Source organism: Arachis stenosperma, chromosome 1 (genome assembly GCF_014773155.1).
Source record: "Arachis stenosperma cultivar V10309 chromosome 1, arast.V10309.gnm1.PFL2, whole genome shotgun sequence".
Lineage (NCBI taxonomy): Eukaryota > Viridiplantae > Streptophyta > Magnoliopsida > Fabales > Fabaceae > Arachis > Arachis stenosperma.
Genome location: NC_080377.1, coordinates 132,034,607 through 132,051,526, shown reverse-complemented (window position 1 = coordinate 132,051,526; position 16,920 = coordinate 132,034,607). Strand labels below are relative to the sequence as shown.

General features: G+C 34.1%; 2 protein-coding genes across 7 annotated transcripts; both read right to left on the bottom strand.

The window, feature by feature from the left end:
* Positions 1-2,549: 2,549 nt before the first annotated feature.
* Positions 2,550-6,898, bottom strand: LOC130968265 (uncharacterized). Its single transcript, XM_057893483.1, has 6 exons — positions 6,372-6,898; positions 5,644-5,786; positions 4,616-4,759; positions 3,968-4,153; positions 3,496-3,620; positions 2,550-3,069 (listed from the first exon to the last, which is right to left on the bottom strand). Exons 1-6 carry the CDS (start codon positions 6,574-6,576, stop codon positions 2,844-2,846), a joined length of 1,029 nt encoding a protein of 342 aa, XP_057749466.1. The 5' UTR covers positions 6,577-6,898; the 3' UTR covers positions 2,550-2,843.
* A 698-nt stretch (positions 6,899-7,596) lies between these two features.
* LOC130935956 (agmatine deiminase-like) lies at positions 7,597-15,717 on the bottom strand. 6 transcript variants are annotated; one of them, XR_009068020.1, is made up of 11 exons: positions 15,252-15,717; positions 11,732-11,880; positions 11,243-11,356; positions 11,041-11,130; positions 10,842-10,920; positions 10,639-10,694; positions 10,464-10,542; positions 9,936-10,070; positions 9,012-9,324; positions 8,324-8,482; positions 7,597-7,975 (listed from the first exon to the last, which is right to left on the bottom strand). XR_009068020.1 is itself a non-coding variant. In XM_057865902.1 (11 exons), exons 2-11 carry the CDS (start codon positions 11,819-11,821, stop codon positions 7,892-7,894), a joined length of 1,119 nt encoding a protein of 372 aa, XP_057721885.1. In that variant the 5' UTR covers positions 11,822-11,880; positions 15,252-15,717; the 3' UTR covers positions 7,597-7,891. The 6 variants fall into 6 exon arrangements, 5 of the variants coding, with proteins under 5 accessions (XP_057721885.1, XP_057721893.1, XP_057721908.1 ...); XM_057865902.1 differs by having other exon boundaries at positions 9,092-9,324; XM_057865910.1 differs by having other exon boundaries at positions 9,092-9,324; positions 11,732-11,871.
* Positions 15,718-16,920: the final 1,203 nt, after the last annotated feature.

Sequence of the window (16,920 nt, the reverse complement as noted above, 5' to 3'; positions counted from 1 at the left end):
TTTAAAATCATCATCAATAAATGATAAACCCTTTAATAACATATATCTATAGACCTAAAATTAGATCTTACAAAAAAATTAACAATTTTACAAGATATATCTGCTTGTACATCGTATTAATAAAAATCATCCATTCTCAAAATTACATATATGGAACACAATACAAAACATAAAAATAAAAAAAAAATAAAAATAGAAAAAGTGGTCAAAGCTACACATTTGATTATTAATTACCTAAAAACAAAGGCTTTGCCATAAAAGTTGGATGTTTTTCACCAGCTACTATTACCAGAACATTAGACTCAAGCTCAGCTCGCATGCTCGATGCATCTTTAGGGTTGTCGTTTGTGTGACACTCGCAAAACGATTGTCGTTTGCGACATGGACAACAAACAAGGAAGAACAAGGACATCCCAATTACTCCAAAAATGAGTGCAAGGCCACCAAATAGGAATTGCACCGGCAAGTTAAACTTCCATGCAAACAACCCATTATTATTAATTCCACTTGACGATGATGAACTCATCATGTATACTACTATTACGTTAATTTTGGTTTATTGCTAATAATTGTGTAATGGGGTTGTTTCCATTTTTATAGTGGTTATTTTATGTATGGAGATATACTTAGTAGTAGTAGTAATCAAGAAGCTATTTGGGAGATTCTCTTTGTGTTATGTATTCTTTAAGGGGTGTTTTGTGAATAAATCAAATTTCAAAGATAGATCTATGCATCTGTGCAAAGAATAAACGTGGGTACTTTTCTTCACTTTTACAAGTTGGGGATGTGATGTTTGGCCTTAATGCATATCCAAGAGGCATCGAATCCCAATGTTTTCTTTTAATTTTAGATCCCATTTTTTCTAAATTTATCCTATACAATATTATTGAGCAATTACTTGTATATTTTCTTTATGTAAATTTAATAACTGAAATAAATATATATTATATCAAGTAATTTATTTAAATATAATAAATTATTTAACGATTTTCGATTAATATTTTCAGATGAAGAATTCTTCATATAATTAAGTATTTACCGTATTATTACTTTATTTGGCGAGAAATCCGTGCACGGAAGAAGTGTTTAAAATTTGAAATAGATACAATCTTTTCCCACTCTATAGTTGTAGTCACATGGAGAATTTAGATTTATTAGATGATTTCACCAAAACCCTTGTCAATTTTGAGGATAAGTTATTCGTGCTTAAAGCTAAATAATAATAAATATAAATCCATATGAAAGCTATACAACTCATTTCTTTTAATAGTTTTTTCTATCATACTTTAATTTTAGAACGTATAAAGTGATCTTTTTTATTAGAAGGTAGAAATTAGAACAAACATATTACTCCATAATAAGACTATGTTACTGTATTATGTCAATGGTGATGATATACTATACAAGATCGATGTTGATGATGTGGTTAAGCTTACTTCAGCAACAAATACAATATATTTATGTTGTTAAAATCGAATCAGACCGTTCATTAAAAAATCACTTAAAATAACAGATGTAATTAAATGATTATGTAAATTTTTTTATATAGTCAATATATTAAAATTAAATTCTTAAAAAATTAATTCTATTTCCGTGTGTTATTTTTCCATAAATAAAACAGATCTTATTTTAAAATTGTTTCATATTTATTATGTACAATTTATTTTTTTAGATAAAATAGTTTTTATTTCAACTAACATGGTGCCTTTTATGCTAGTAAAATTGATCCGTGGAAACCTAAAAAAATATTAAATTCAACACAATCCAAAAAAGGAAATAAACTTGGAATATTCTCCAAAATATGTGTCGTTAGGATTTGTCAAATATATTAACATTTTCAATTTTATCAAAATTATTTTCTTTCGATATTTATCAAAATATTTTTTTTTCATTATCACCATCTTTAATTTCTTTACTTTTTACATTGTAAGAAAATAAATAATTTTTTAACCTGTGAATTATTGAAAAAATGAAATACACTGTCATATATGATGAATCACAAAAAGAGTCCAAGACCCATAAGCCACCAAAAAATAAAATTCATGGTCCACCAAAAAGCATTAAAATATACATGAAACAACATACAATTCATTTCTTACATAAGGCATTAACGAGTGTTTATGATTAATATACTTAATTATCGTTTCTCGATGGAGGGTCCCACTAAAAGGTAATTTGCACCTCCTGCCATCTCCTGCAAAGCTGTTATACCAAATAAATATGATTATAAAATACCATATGTCAACATAAGCTCTTATCAGCACATTTCTACACATGAGGAACAATTTGAGTTTCGACACGATAGTCTTTGCCTTCCAATAATACAAACAATAATAATAAAAAAAAGATTGGAAATGAACGAGAGGACATCTCTTTCAAATATAAGCACCATAGTCCATACTCCATAGCTATAGGCTAGTATAAGTCCCTTATTAGAGCCACAATAAAGCTGTTAAACACAGACTCGACCGTTGACTCGTCCGGATATTGGGAAAGTGACTAGGTGAGCGAAAATATGGAGCTAAAAATGAAAATAACACATCAATAAATAAGTAAATAAACCATATGCCATTTATGCGCATGAATCCTGAAGAAGATTACAGGGAGACTGGCCATTTCATAAATTACAATAGACAAAATTATGTATAAATTACTGAAATAATAATTAAGCCCAATGCCCAACTACCTAGACTACCACAAAAAAAATGTAAAGATACACATAAAAACTAAGGCAGGGAACTATTCCTTTTCTATCTATCTCAATAGATAGGGAAGGCACATGAAATTTTAACAACTGCAATGTGTATGCCTCAACTGTTCTCTTAAATCTCTCCCAAAGTAACTCAACCAGAGAACTTTGCAATCAACTTATCAACATGAATAACAATGTCATCTATCCGGGGCCGCACAGCAATCTGGGGCTGAAGCATCCATGATACAAACTGATGAAGAGCGTCTGGATATTGAGACTTACGTTCAGTTGGCCATTTGATTTTAGCATTTAAAACAGCTGATCGGAGGTCTCCATCAGGCTCATCAAGTGCATATTCAAATGGAGATACCCCATACCTGCAAAAATCAATCAAGTGATAATAATTATTACACTGTATTATCTTACAAATTAACGCATTTATTTTCTCATTACAATAAACAACTCTGCCATTTGACTTCGGTGGAGTGCCAAATCAATGGTTAATGTCAAGGAACAACCCTTGGATAGCAAAACAAAACAAAACTAAAGTGCAGAGCCAGCAGGTTTCACTTCATGTGTTTCTATCTTTTGATCATGAGCATTGCCCAAATCAATAATCTATGCACAGATGGCTTGCACATGAGTTTGTTCTTTAATATTCACTGTCAATAGAGACGTGGGGTTGCATAAGCATAACTCAAGTACATCAACAGATGCATGGTGTAATGCCATTAAGGCAGCAAAATTGTAAAAAGTATTAAACATAAAGCTTAAACACGTACAAAAGAAAAATCAATTCTCACATTATTGCATATAATGTGCATCCTAGTGACCAAACGTCAGTCCTCTCATCTATATCACCTTGGCTTGGGCATTCCCACAGCTCCGGAGCTCGGAAAGGGGCAGAACAGTGTTCAGCTGCCCATTCCTACATAGGAAGACAAAAAATAGGAAAAAGAGAAGGTCAGATGACTGAAATTGAAACACAATCCTCCCATACATGTAAAACCCGAATGAGAATGTAGATAAGCAATTGAGTATTTACAAATGAAATAGAAGCTATTATGTGGAATAACAAAATCAAAATGATCTCACACTAGCCTGCTGATGCATATAAGCCTACTTTCTACAATATTAGGAAATACAAGCTCACAAACTATAAATGGGGCAAAAGCATCAATAAATCAATAAATCTAATATGTGGCTAGCACAATGCATGAATTTCATTTATAAAAAAATTTAGAGAGAAAAAAAAAAGGGGGCTGAACAAAGCACCTGCAACTGGAGTGCCTCTGATCTGGAACCAATGTGCTTCCTGGCAGGACGAGCACTGCCAAAATCCATGAGTATGGCAAGAGGCGATTGTCCTTTTCTATGTGTTATGAGAACATTACCAGGTTTGACATCATTATGAGCATATGGAGTATCTAAACCATGCATATGCTTGAGTCCTGCACAAAGCTGTTGAGTTGATTTGTCAGGGCTAAAAGGATTTCAGAAGAAATCAAACTTTTGTCAGTTTAGAGTACTAAAGAACTCTAGAATATAAAGAAGTGTATATTGAATCAAACTAATATTTTTATTTTTTATTTTTTATATTTTAAAAAAGAAAGGTTGCTACTTAGATTCTAAACGTAAAAGTAGTATAAAAGCAGTATAGGCCAGAGATGTCCATTTTATCCTTCAATTTGATTCTTAACAGAGAAAATAACCTATTCCAAAGAATTACTAGGTAAATACATATACGAAATTCATGACAATGAGAAAAGGATACAATAGATGTCAAACAAGTAACATATGTTTTTATCCAAAAAAAATAAAAAGTATCATGTGCTGAAAATCTTGAATTGCAACTATGATGCTTGAGATACCTGATCCCTGGTTATAATAAGACAATTACATGACAGAAGAAAGTTCTTTTACCTGTCGAAAGATTTGAAGAACATCCGAGGTAGGAAAGGATTCCTTCCTGGCTTGCATTGTCTTGGTATTATCTAGCAGTGTTCCATCCAAATGAAGTGGAAATAACAAGTATGCCTCGTGGTTCCAAGATTTTTGTGGAGTAGGCTGCCAACAGAAGGGCCATGTTCAACATAAATATAAAAGCACAACAACTGTAACAAGGGAAGGAACAATTAAGTTGCAATTCACACATCATTTTCATTCCCATGTAGTAAAATTATCACTTATCAACTTAGAAAAATAACTTAGAACAATTAAGAAACTACACTAGCAATGCCACTTCATACCACACAATTTATACATAATTCCAACCAAGTTTGGAAAACCAGATCTTGTAGCAGCAATAGATAGAGGTCCTTGTAAAATAGCACCATTAGTAGTGACATTATGTTTTCAAAGACATAATACCATAAGCAAGAAGCAATTCTTATCGAAATAATCCAATTTTAAAAGGTTGAATAATAGACTAGAATCAACTTTGCCATGATATGCAGGATCTCACTTGGTACATATCTCTATCCCATTATATTGACAAGCTTTGAGAGTCTCATTCTAATCCCTTCGCAATCACATATCTCAAAAGAATTTTTGTTGAGCATCCACAAGAAAAATCAGATACCCGTCCTTTTTCCATTCAAAGTGCACATAGGAAAGGTGAATTACTTTCAGTTTAAACCGGTTAAAATAAAACACCAAATACTGGCTGCTGAATGCTTTTTTTGTCAAGGCATAGTTCAAGTGCCCGTAGAAGGTATCCCCTAGAAGGCATTGGATTCTACAGCCTTCATACATAGTATCTGGAAACTGCTGAATTCCAAACCCAGCAGATAGCATGTTTTCAACTTCAGGACATAAATCCAATTACATAGCCAAAGCTAAAGAACAAATATGGAGGTTGAATAAACAAACCATTTTCTTGTTTTGATGAATTTATGTTTTTGATATGATTCGGAGAGGAACGGGTGTTGACTGCTGCTGTAACTACTTACCTTGACAGAAATGATTGCATGATCGAGAAGCGGGAGCAGATTTGGGTGGTTGAACAGTGAGGAAACACGGATCTCCTCCCTGACCAACTCCAGCTGCTCATTGCTCTTGATGAGGACCTTTTTCATAGCATATGTTCCGTCCTCTACATAAAAACACATCAGCAATGTATCAATTTCACTCCGCTGAATCAAATTATGTGTGCCACCTATTCAGAATCTTCTAAAAAGACAAGTATTACAACAATGAAAGAGCACTTTCTTCATCCCTGATTATCAGATTCAAACTCAGAGTTGACAAAATGCAATAGAAACCCCAATTTCCAACCCTTGAATGAGCAAGGAAATATACAAAACAATCCGTATCAATCACCAAGCAGAGAAACAGTATCATTTTACCACAAGTACTTTCAAAATTACAGAAATGAACAATAGCGCACACACACAACTCTCTTCCGGCAGCATTTTACAGATACAAGAAACAGGAAGCTCGAATTAGCAATGAACTTCACCAGATCGAACGGCACCGACAAAAATCGGAGAACAAAACGACTTCGAAGATCCAAAAGGAATCGCACATCATAACGCAATATGACGGAACTCACACAGATCACGCAGATCTGATCCATCATCGATACTATTGGACAATGCGATTTCAGAAAAGTAACAGCAACGATACAGCACAATTCAAAGCAATGACAAGTGAAGGAGAAAAGAAAAAAAGAGCGAACCGGAAATGTGAGAGGACTGTTTGAGCTTGGAGGAGAAACCGCCGGAGACGTTGTCGGCGGGAACGTCCTTGACGAGGAAGACATAGGCGTTTCCACCTTCACCGAGCTGCCTGACGATACGGAACCGGTTCTCGTTGATCCAAACATCTCCGCCTCCGTTAACGGAATCGTAAAGTGCGTTCAAACCAGAAAATGAACACCCCATTCTTCTTCTTCTTATTATAACACCACTCTATCTCTCTCCCTATTAGAGCGTAACGTAATGTAACCAACTGAAATCAGGTGTCCAAAACCAGAAGTCGAATTTCGAAGACCTGATTCCACGTCAAATTTTTTAGTAACGAGAGATTTGTAATTTTATATGCGTGTGTTTTGTGTGAGTCTCAGGCTTCTTTCAATTATTATTATTTATTTAATTTTTATTTTGAGCTGAGTGAGCTCCAATTCTTGGATCGCGCGATTCTGGAATCTGAACCAAACACCTGTTTGTTTTCTTTTTATTTTTGGGCGCCCCTTCCTTCTTTGGATGGATTTTCATTTTTTCCGTTACACTCCACCCCAGTCCCCAAGTCAACCATTATTGAAATTTCTGTGCTGCTCTTTATTATTTTTTTTCTGAAATATATTTAAGGATCTTGGCCTAACTTTTATTTGGCCCAATTTAATGATTTAGTCAAGGTCAGAATTCAAACTTTAATTGAAACCTTACCAAAAGTTTGAAACTTAGCCAGACCAAGCCAAAGTTTTCAAAAGAATTAATTATCTTACTTTCTATATACTATGAATAGTTTACCCAAAAAAAATAAATATCATTGTATGAATAAGGTACTTTATGAAAAGAAAATTGATTTCTCCAATTAGTAATTCCATTTTGTATTTTAGGAGTTAAACTAACATAATGTAATAGCCGATTAGAAATTAGAACACAATTCTATTTCCATTGTAGGTGATAATCAATCCAAAATCATATAGCAACTTCTCTTCTATATCTATTGTAAACGTAAGACCTCATTCACAGTTAATAAATTTATCAGGTGATTTATCTAAGATGCCTTTGTGCCTAAATAGAACTACCCTAAACTGCAATAAAGATTAAGAGATTTAAGAAGAAATTTGATTCTACTTTAAGGATCATATTGTATAATCCTTTAAAGATTTTGCTTCAACAAAGCATACCAAACTTACATGAAATTCAATTATAACAACACCTGAGGGAAGACTCGACTTGAAAAATGAAGAAAAATTTCATAGATACATGGTAGATCATAGTTGGAAGCATTCAAGTACTTTTACAAAGTAAAAACTAGAAATCTCTAATTTATTCATTCATTTAGATTTTCCAACTTGAAAAATGCCAGTTTACATTTTATTTCAATGCACTTGAACACACTTTTGTGCCTCTATGTGGATCAATCATTTGAAGATTAATGGAATGAACCAAGCAGTTTAATCAATGATCCAGAGACTACAAATTTCAATGCAAATACAACACTCGTGAACAAATGTTGACAGTACTTTGCTCAAAAGGCTGGTTGTTGCTGAGTAATGCAGTGTATATTTCCACCAGCTAAAACAATCTCCCTTGAACCTTCGATTCCAACAACCTAGATATTAGCCACAATTAAGAATGTCAGTAACCAAAAAAATACATCAAGAGCCCCAAAGAGAGAGAGAGAGAGAGAGAGAGAATAAAACACAAATTTTGTTCTTTCTTGTACTGTCTTCATTTTTTTTTCCAAAAATATTTTTAAAACCAAAAACATTGAAAATAAATACATAAACCAAATAGACTCTTGGGCATTCAAATTTGGTATTCTTCCAGATGTTTAGGATAACACCTTGATTCGAGAAAGCTGAAGTAATTATTGCAAATAATACTTAACTCTGAAAGGTTACCATTTGGTGAAACATTCTTCAACAAAAATAGCATTTTAACAAGCAGTTTTACTTACTTTGTGATCTGGGAAGGCCTTTGATAGGACTCGAACAGCTTCATCGTCCCACTTCTTATCTCCAAATTGTGGTACAATGATACCTCCATTTGCAATGTAAAAGTTCACATAGGAAGCAGCAAGCCTAATACCTGGAAGTCTTGCCTTACCATCATCACCCTGAAAAATATAGTTATATTAATAGTTCAGAAAAGGCATTGAGTGAACTGATACAAGAGCAGTTGCATGAATATTGAATAATTTCAGTCAGAAGTGTGTAAATTAAATTCATCGCTTCAGTCATCAACATTTCTCTAAGCTTGGTAGACAAGTTTTTTGGTATAATCAGTTAGCAAAGTCATCAAAAGAAACAGGATATCTCAATTTAAACTGTACACCTGATCACAAACCACCACATTCTAACAAAACAGAACTGGTTCATATCTCTGAATTTTCCATATAAACAGAGAGAAATTCCATCAAAGAAACATCACACATAATACTTAGTAGATACTATCCAACATTAGAACTTAGTATTAACCAAAATAGAGGGCTATGACTTGATATATGCCCAATCAATTTCCCATTAAGAAACAGAATGGCCTCAAATATTACATCAAGAATTGATATAGATGGTGACAAACTTTGTATTAAATCTTGCAAAATATTAGCATAAGTCTTCAAATGAAATGAAATAATAAGATGATACCTTTCTTTTATAACATCCAACTTTGAAGAAATTATATTTTTTATTGACAAGACAAGAAATATGAACTTGGATGCTATAACCTGCACTACTCCAGCTGCCTCTTTCTCTGTCATATATAGTGGCCCAGGAACATGGAGTTTAATGATTTCAAATTTTCTACCATTGGCATCAGTTTCATTAGAAAGCAGAGAATATGCTTCCATAGATCTTTCATATTGAGGATCACTTTCATCATCAGTCCAAGACAGCAAAACCACACCAGGCCTAGTGAAACAGCACATGTTATCAATATGGCCATTAGTATCATCATCTCCTGTACAAAAGCAGCATACCTCTCAATCAGATCTTAGGGAGTGAATAACATCTAAGTATCACTTTGAACCTAAAACTTGTATCACAATATTTCTCACATCATCTCTACATAAGAGCATAAGATTCCTAGCGCAGAAATTGCATTAATCGCTATAAATGTAATAATATTACATTGCAGAAAAAAAAAATGTACTAATGTGTAGACGATAATAGTGAAGCTCTGGAGTCTTTAATTTACCGGCAAAAGCATATTCAAAATAACAAGATACTAATTTCCAGACAGAATGTGCATTAGAAAACACACATTCAGATTTGAACTTATTGAACCAAAGTGGTATCATTAAATGGGTGTACAACTTGTTCTTAAGCTATATTACATACTAAGCTGCATATTAGATTGGCCCATTTTTTATGAAAAATGAAACGAGGCTTTTATTCATAAATGGAGTTATTCTTATCCAAACACCAATCCATATCAGAACATATACTGCACCTCATGATAAATGGTCTTTACAAAAATCTTTGACTACACCAAATTCAAAATTCTGATCATTATAATATCAATTCATAGGAAGATTCTTAGTCTAAAAGATCAGCATCAAGTTTATATACCATACAATCCACGGGACAACCATATAGTCTTGCTGACTCCAAGATATGTCTTAAGTTGATCCTCTATTTGGTTCTTACTCATATGAGGATTTCTGTTCTTGTTCAAGAGACACTCTTCAGTGGTAAGGCAAGTACCTGAAGCAAGAAAAGGTTGCTGAAGTTAAAAGAATAACTTATAAATTTTGTAAGCTATTACAGAGCATTATATTCAAGCACAGTTCATTTGATCTCAGAACATATAGAAACGAAAGAATAAACTTAAACCACAAGTTCATGAACATAATTATATATAAACAATCATCCTGCCTAGTTAGCACTTAATTTATGAAAGGATTAGCACTATAAAACTACATCTTAGAGAAGTTTAAGAGCAACCTAATAGCATTTAATAAGCAGACTCATTGTCTACTTTACATGAATTATCAAAAGTGTATATTTCTTCATAATAGGGGGGAATTTATATTAAACAAGAAAACCAGGAATTTATATTTTTTTTTTTAAAAAATTCAGCAAGCCAACAACTCTTACCTTCTCCATCAACATGTATGCTTCCACCTTCAAGTATCATTGAATGTGAAAATCTATGAACCCTCTCAACTGCCAAAATCTAGCAAACATATGATGATAGCGAAGTCATGTAGGCATTTTGCAATAGAGTAAAAGATGACAAAAGTAAAAATGTTAAATATTTAACTACACACACCTTCCTAGCAACAAGGATGTCCAAACTCCAATCAGTATAACATCCATCTTCTAACCCTGGAAAAGATTTATAAACTCCATTAGCTGAACTAACAATAATGAAGACATAACATCAACTAATCATATGTACTTCATTCATTCCACAAAAGAAACAGTCCTTGTTTGGGAATAGAACGTCCAATATCAAAGGTCTTAAGTGCTTACCTCCCCAGCTATTAAAATTCCAGTCAATTCCTGCAATAGTTTGCTCTGCCTTACCAGACTCTGATCTTTTCACAACAAACTATTGAACAAAACAGAGAAAATTTTTGTCAACAATGAAAATTCTGCATGTGTAGAAATCCAAACATCTAGTATCTGACTTGATCAGAAAACTCATCCATGTATAAGGAGAAAAACTCACAGTTGGTCCAGTGTCACGAAACCAAGAATCATTCATGCTGATCTCAAGGACCCTGATATGTTCAGGTAGCATTCTCCTGGCATTCTCCCACTAGAATGGCAAAGAAATTTCAAGAATCAAAAGCCCCATATCATCAGAAACAACTGAATCCACTCCTCAAGATACTAGCCAAATAATGAAAATGTCAAAAACTTCAACCAACCTGGCCAGAACTAGCACAAACAGTTACATCCTCAAATCTTGAGATTGCAGATGCTACCTTGGCAAACACATCTTGAGCAGGAACAGCATTCTCTCTCCAGTTATCTGGGCGTTCCTGCCAAATAACACCAACCTAGTACTCATAACAATCACCAAAAGACCCCAAAAGTCCACCACCAAACACTGTTTCACTAGTTTTTTCAAGGCTGCCTTGGGTGGCTAAAACACGACAAAAATACAGAGACAGGTACACAAAATTGAGAGTCTCAAGACACTAGTTTCATATATTTTCTATAGTGGACACAAATTTACAATCTCTATATTCGTATATTTGTATCATGTCTCAATAACAACCATCTGTGATGAGAGATGTGTGAAACCATGTTCAAAGCTATGACCATGAATTGAACCTTGTGATTACTTTTGGTGCTGTGAAGTGTATTTGCTTTAAGAAAAATAAGAATAAAAGAGAGTGAATTATGCAACTCACAGGCCAACCCATCCAACATTGAGTGTGAGGTTCCCACTCCGCAGGCATGTGGAATCCATGACTCGCAGGCAAGCCTTGTAGATCCATCATAACAATCTGCCTTCACACTATCCTCTTGTGATTTTTTTCTGTGTCAAAGACTGAGACAACTGAAATAATGAAGGAAATATCTTACTTTACATCATTCAATTATATGCAACAATGAGAATCTACAGTTCTACACCTATATTTTATGACATAAAATTATATGAGTTAAAAAAAAATCTTATTAAAAAAAGTGAGTAGATCTACCCTAAAACTGCATGCATGACCTTTGCAAAAGTAATGGTCCCTAGGATAAACTTCCAAGGATAAGAACACTATCTTCAAATATAACCCAGCCACAACACTAAGAATTTGATTTTCTCTTACACATGATTTTACTATACTATTAGATTTACAAATTCAATATGAAATTACAAATTAGCAATTGATTTTGATAATATGTGGGCAGAAAATACTGGTTAGATGACTAATTTAATTTTCTTTGCTTCAACAATCGAGATAAAAATGTAAAAAAGCAAGAGATACATGGCTACCAAAATGCATTACGGTGAATGGCAGAAGAAAAGTGTGAAATGAGAATCTGCTGATGTCAGCGAGTGGACACCATGTTAAGATAGTGCAGGCACACTTTTCGATAACACTTGTTTGAGAAGTGATTCCATATGGGTTATGGTTTTTATTGGAATAGATTCTCGCGTTATGAAAACTCACATTCAGTTGTCTTCACATGAAGTTAATAGTTAAAAATTATTAGATGATAATTTAGTTAAATTTGTCTAGATAATTTTTAATTGCTAACCAAGGCTGCAAAAACCAAACCGATCAAGTGATTGATTTAATGGTTCAATTGTCTGACTGAGATCAAACTGTAGTTGAACCGATTTAAATATAAAATAAAATTGAGTAAATGGTCAAAATATCAAATTAGTCCTTAAAAGATTACTCGTTCATGTTAGTCCTTCAGTCACCTCCGTTACTAACGGCATTAGAGTTTGTTGATGTAGCACGTTAAGTAACACCACAACACACCTAGTAGTCCTAATTGACGACTAATATGATAAATTTATGAAATTATATCAAATAAACCCAAAATAGAGGGATTCCAATGCCTCAAGGTCCCCTCAATTAGTTTTAATTTGATCTAATTTCATAAACTTATCATGTTAGCAGTCAATTAAGACTTCTAGACGTATGATGTAGTATCAACTAACGTGTAATACCAGCAAATTTGGACGCCGTCAAAGGAAATGACGGAAGGACCAACGCGATTAATTTAAAATCTTTAAAGAACGAATTTGATTTAAAAAAAATTCGCAGACCAATTTGGAGAACAAGTGATCTTTCATGGATGAATTTGACTATTTACTCAAATAAAATTATTAAAAATTTAATAAATAATTTCGAATAGTTCACATTTGAGACAAAGTAAGACAAAAAAAATAATACAAATTTTGATAATAACTATAATGAAGTTTGAGCATACTGATTGCACCTACTAACCAAAATCCTAAAAGTTCAATGGATTAGGGGATTGGAGGCCACACTCTCCACATCTTGAGTCCTCCGGAAGAAGAATTGTTTACTAAATGGCTCAGATTATAAACGTGAATGTTCTTGAGGAATAATTTTTGAATATTTGTTTTTAGTTTTAGAGAGACAAAGTACCATAAACGATGTTTTCTTTGTATGCAGATAGCCGAAGCAAAGAGAGCGTCAATTAATCAGCAAAGAAAAATCGAAGAGCTTGAAGCGCAATTGAATGAAGTGGAGGATGTTATAACCAAGGTTCTGAAAATCGGACCAGTCATCGAACCATTCTTGTCACTGGTTCACTGGTTTACTGGTCCAACCGGTCCAATCATAATTTAACCGGAAAAACTGTTTTATAATAAAATAATAAATAAATAAATTATAAATAAACACTCAAAAAATACAAACATCAAAATATTATTCAAACTTTAATGTCTATCATTTTGCCAAAACTTAGATAAATAAAACTTATTCACCATATTTAAAAATTCATATATCCTACCTTAAGCTAAGACAAATGAATTAGAGGCAATAAAATGAATTAAGAGTTCAATTAATCATTGATGAATGACACAAAATGAAGCTAGAGGCATAATATCTAATAGAAAAATTGAATGACTTAGAATTAAAACAACACCACCAATTAAAATTTAAAATAAAGCAACAACACCAACATGAACAATTGAAAGTAACAGAGCCACAACACGAACAATTAAAACCAAGGTTGCGAGAACCGGACCGATCATTGAACCGGTCAAGTAACTGGTTTAATGGTTCAATGGTTCAACCGTGGTCGAACCGGTTTAGTTAAATATAAAATAAAATTATTAAAAATACAATATACTACAACTATAAATTTAAGAATACATCATATTTAGTTCCACAATGTGAATTCTATATTCGGTAATTTCTTCTAAATTTTTTCAATCATTCATATAATAATAAAATTTAAAATTTCATAACCCACCTACTAACTAAACTATATCTCATCTCATCATTAATATTCTACATTCAAATTCAAAGATTACAATTTATAACTAAAAGAAATCATGGCATAAAATACTATATCCATATTCAATCAACAATCACCAACAATCAATAATAATATCAATAACTACTTAAATTAGACAAAACTCACTCAATTAATGCCAAATTACTAACTAGAAATAGCTATGGACCAATCTCAACAGCAACATTTCAGATGTGCAAAACAAACTATCCCCTGCCCCCTTAAAACCCAACTTCATGTTTCAGCCATTACAGCAAAATAAAAACCTCAGCCATTATAGCAAAATTCAGAATTACAATTCAAAATCCAAAATTATATCAATTCTGTTCAGCATTATAAAATTAAACATACAACAAATTGAAAAGAGAGAGATGGCTCGAAGACGGAGTGCCATCTAAATTCAGAATGCCACCAATCCAAAATCCAGACCAAATATCAATTCATAGTTCATAGTTCATACAATTCATATAGCATTCAGGCATTCAACAGAGCATAATTGAAAAAACAAAAAAATTTGAACATACAAATTCAACATACAACAAATTTAACATACAACAAATTTATTCTTCAGGCATTCAACAGAGCATAATTGAAAAAAATCAAAAAATTGAACATAGCAGAATTGAACATACAAATTCAACATACAACAAATTTATTCCTCAGACATTCAACAGAGCATAATTGAAAAAATCAAAAAACTGAACATAGCAGAATTGAACAGACAAATTCAACATACAACAAATTTAACAAACAACAAATTTATTCAACATACAACAAATTTATTCAAAACAAAATTAAAAAAAAAAAAAAAAGACGAACAGAGGAACTGAACTGAAGTCTGAAGAACAGAAGGCCAGAAAAAAAAATGAAAGGTTGAAAACAATCCAGAGAAAAAAAATGAAAAGTTGAAAACAATGCTAGAAACCCAGAACTTACCGTCTTACCCGCGACGGTGAGTGACCCACGACGATGAGTGACCCGCGACGGTGAGTGGCCCTAGGTCCGGCGTCGGTTTCGATTCAGGTCCCTCCTTCGTATGCAGGCATGCAGCAGCTCCAGGGGAAGAGGAAGACGACGGACGCTCGAGGAAGAAACAGCGTGCCTGCGACTGGTGAGTCTGAGACCGAACAGGGGTCGGTGCGACGGACGGCGCGGCGGCAATAGAGGCACAAGGTGGTGGTGGAGGCTAGGCTTGGGGGCAGGCTTCCTGGATTAGCAGAGAAGCGGCGATGAATTTTAGCTCTGAAGTGGAATGGTGGGTAGTGGCTATTCTTCAAGGAGAAGAGAGGATTATGGGTGGTGGCTGTTCTTCGAATTCAAAGAGAGGTTCTTCGAATTCAAAGAGGATTAGGGTTTTCTGCTGGGTGAGGGTAGGGTGGGGGGAGGTGTTATGCGCTGGGTGAGAGAGAGAAAGGGGTGGGGTGGGACGTGTTATGCGCTGGGTTTTCATTTTTTTTTTTTTTTTTTGATGTAAACGGCGCCGTTTTGATTTGGAGAAGTGAACCGGCCTTATAAAAAATCGGTCCAGTTCTATCGGTTCATCAGTTAATCACCGGTTCGATCGATTTTTTGTCCGGTTTTTTACATGACGGTTTTATAACTTAACCGGACCGGCCAGATGACCGGTTTCCAGTTTTTTCGGTTGAACCGGCCGGTTCGGTCCGGTTCTCAGAACAGTGATTAAAACACAATAACACAATAAAAAATTACGCAGCAGCAAAAAACTTTTCTAAAGATTAACAAGGATTATCGAAATTTCAGGCTTTGAGGACAATTTCAGCACAGCACAGTAAAACAACAGTGAACAGAGCTAATCATTCAAAGCAAGAACACAGAACAATACAAAGAACAAAAACAGGACTAAAATGAATCAACTAATCAGTAATCATTCAATCCAAAACAGAGCTAATCATTCAAGGATTCAAATTTCAATTAGTAGCACTAGCAGAATTCCCCCAAAAAAATCAATGTTCTGATCAGAACTAAGAACAGAGAACGAATATTCATTAAGGTGTCCAAATCCTCATATCAAGTCTTCTACCACTAGCAAACCCAGAACACCAAAACACAATAAACAAAACTTTTGATTCTAAAACTAATAAATCTCCAAAAAAATCTAGACCGATTTGAATACTCACTATTTTCAACAAAAACTAAGGCATATCAACCCTCAAATTCACATAAAGTTCACCATTTTAGAAACAAGTTCACATTTTGGTACCTATTGGAAGAGGTGACAGCAAACTAAGTCCAACCAACTTCATCTCCTTCCCAATTTAGAATCCGACCGTCGGCGATGTCGGTGTATGGCCCTCCGCCGTGACAATCGAACACGAGACTATCAAGACCAAGGGCTCCGGTGACGTGGAGGAGGCGGGCGGCGTGGAGGAGTGCGCAGAGAAGCCATTACCTTCGATCTGAGCAGTTTGGGCAGAGTGTGAGGAAGAGCAGTTGAGTGCGACGGAGTTGAGTGCGACGGATGATGGCGATCAGGCGACGGACACGACGACTGACTACGGCAGAAGCGCGGCTGAGCAGACGAAAACCAGACGCGAATGTCGATCGCAAGGAAGAAGCTGTAATTGGTAAGACCGTGAGAATGAAC

Bases quoted from the DNA above. Each gene is read 5' to 3' on its own strand.
- LOC130968265 (XM_057893483.1), bottom strand. From the start codon at position 6,576: ATGGGGTGTTCATTTTCTGGTTTGAACGCACTTTACGATTCCGTTAAC. The intron at 4,760-5,643 runs GTAAGTAGTTAC...TTCTGTTGGCAG, and splicing joins ATGCAATCATTTCTGTCAAG to CCTACTCCACAAAAATCTTG. The intron at 4,154-4,615 runs GTAAAAGAACTT...TCAACTCAACAG, and splicing joins TTCTTCAAATCTTTCGACAG to CTTTGTGCAGGACTCAAGCA.
- LOC130935956 (XM_057865902.1), bottom strand. From the start codon at position 11,821: ATGATGGATCTACAAGGCTTGCCTGCGAGTCATGGATTCCACATGCCT. The intron at 10,921-11,040 runs GTGAGTTTTTCT...TTTGTTCAATAG, and splicing joins TTCGTGACACTGGACCAACT to TTTGTTGTGAAAAGATCAGA. The intron at 10,543-10,638 runs GTGTGTGTAGTT...TATGTTTGCTAG, and splicing joins ACATCCTTGTTGCTAGGAAG to ATTTTGGCAGTTGAGAGGGT.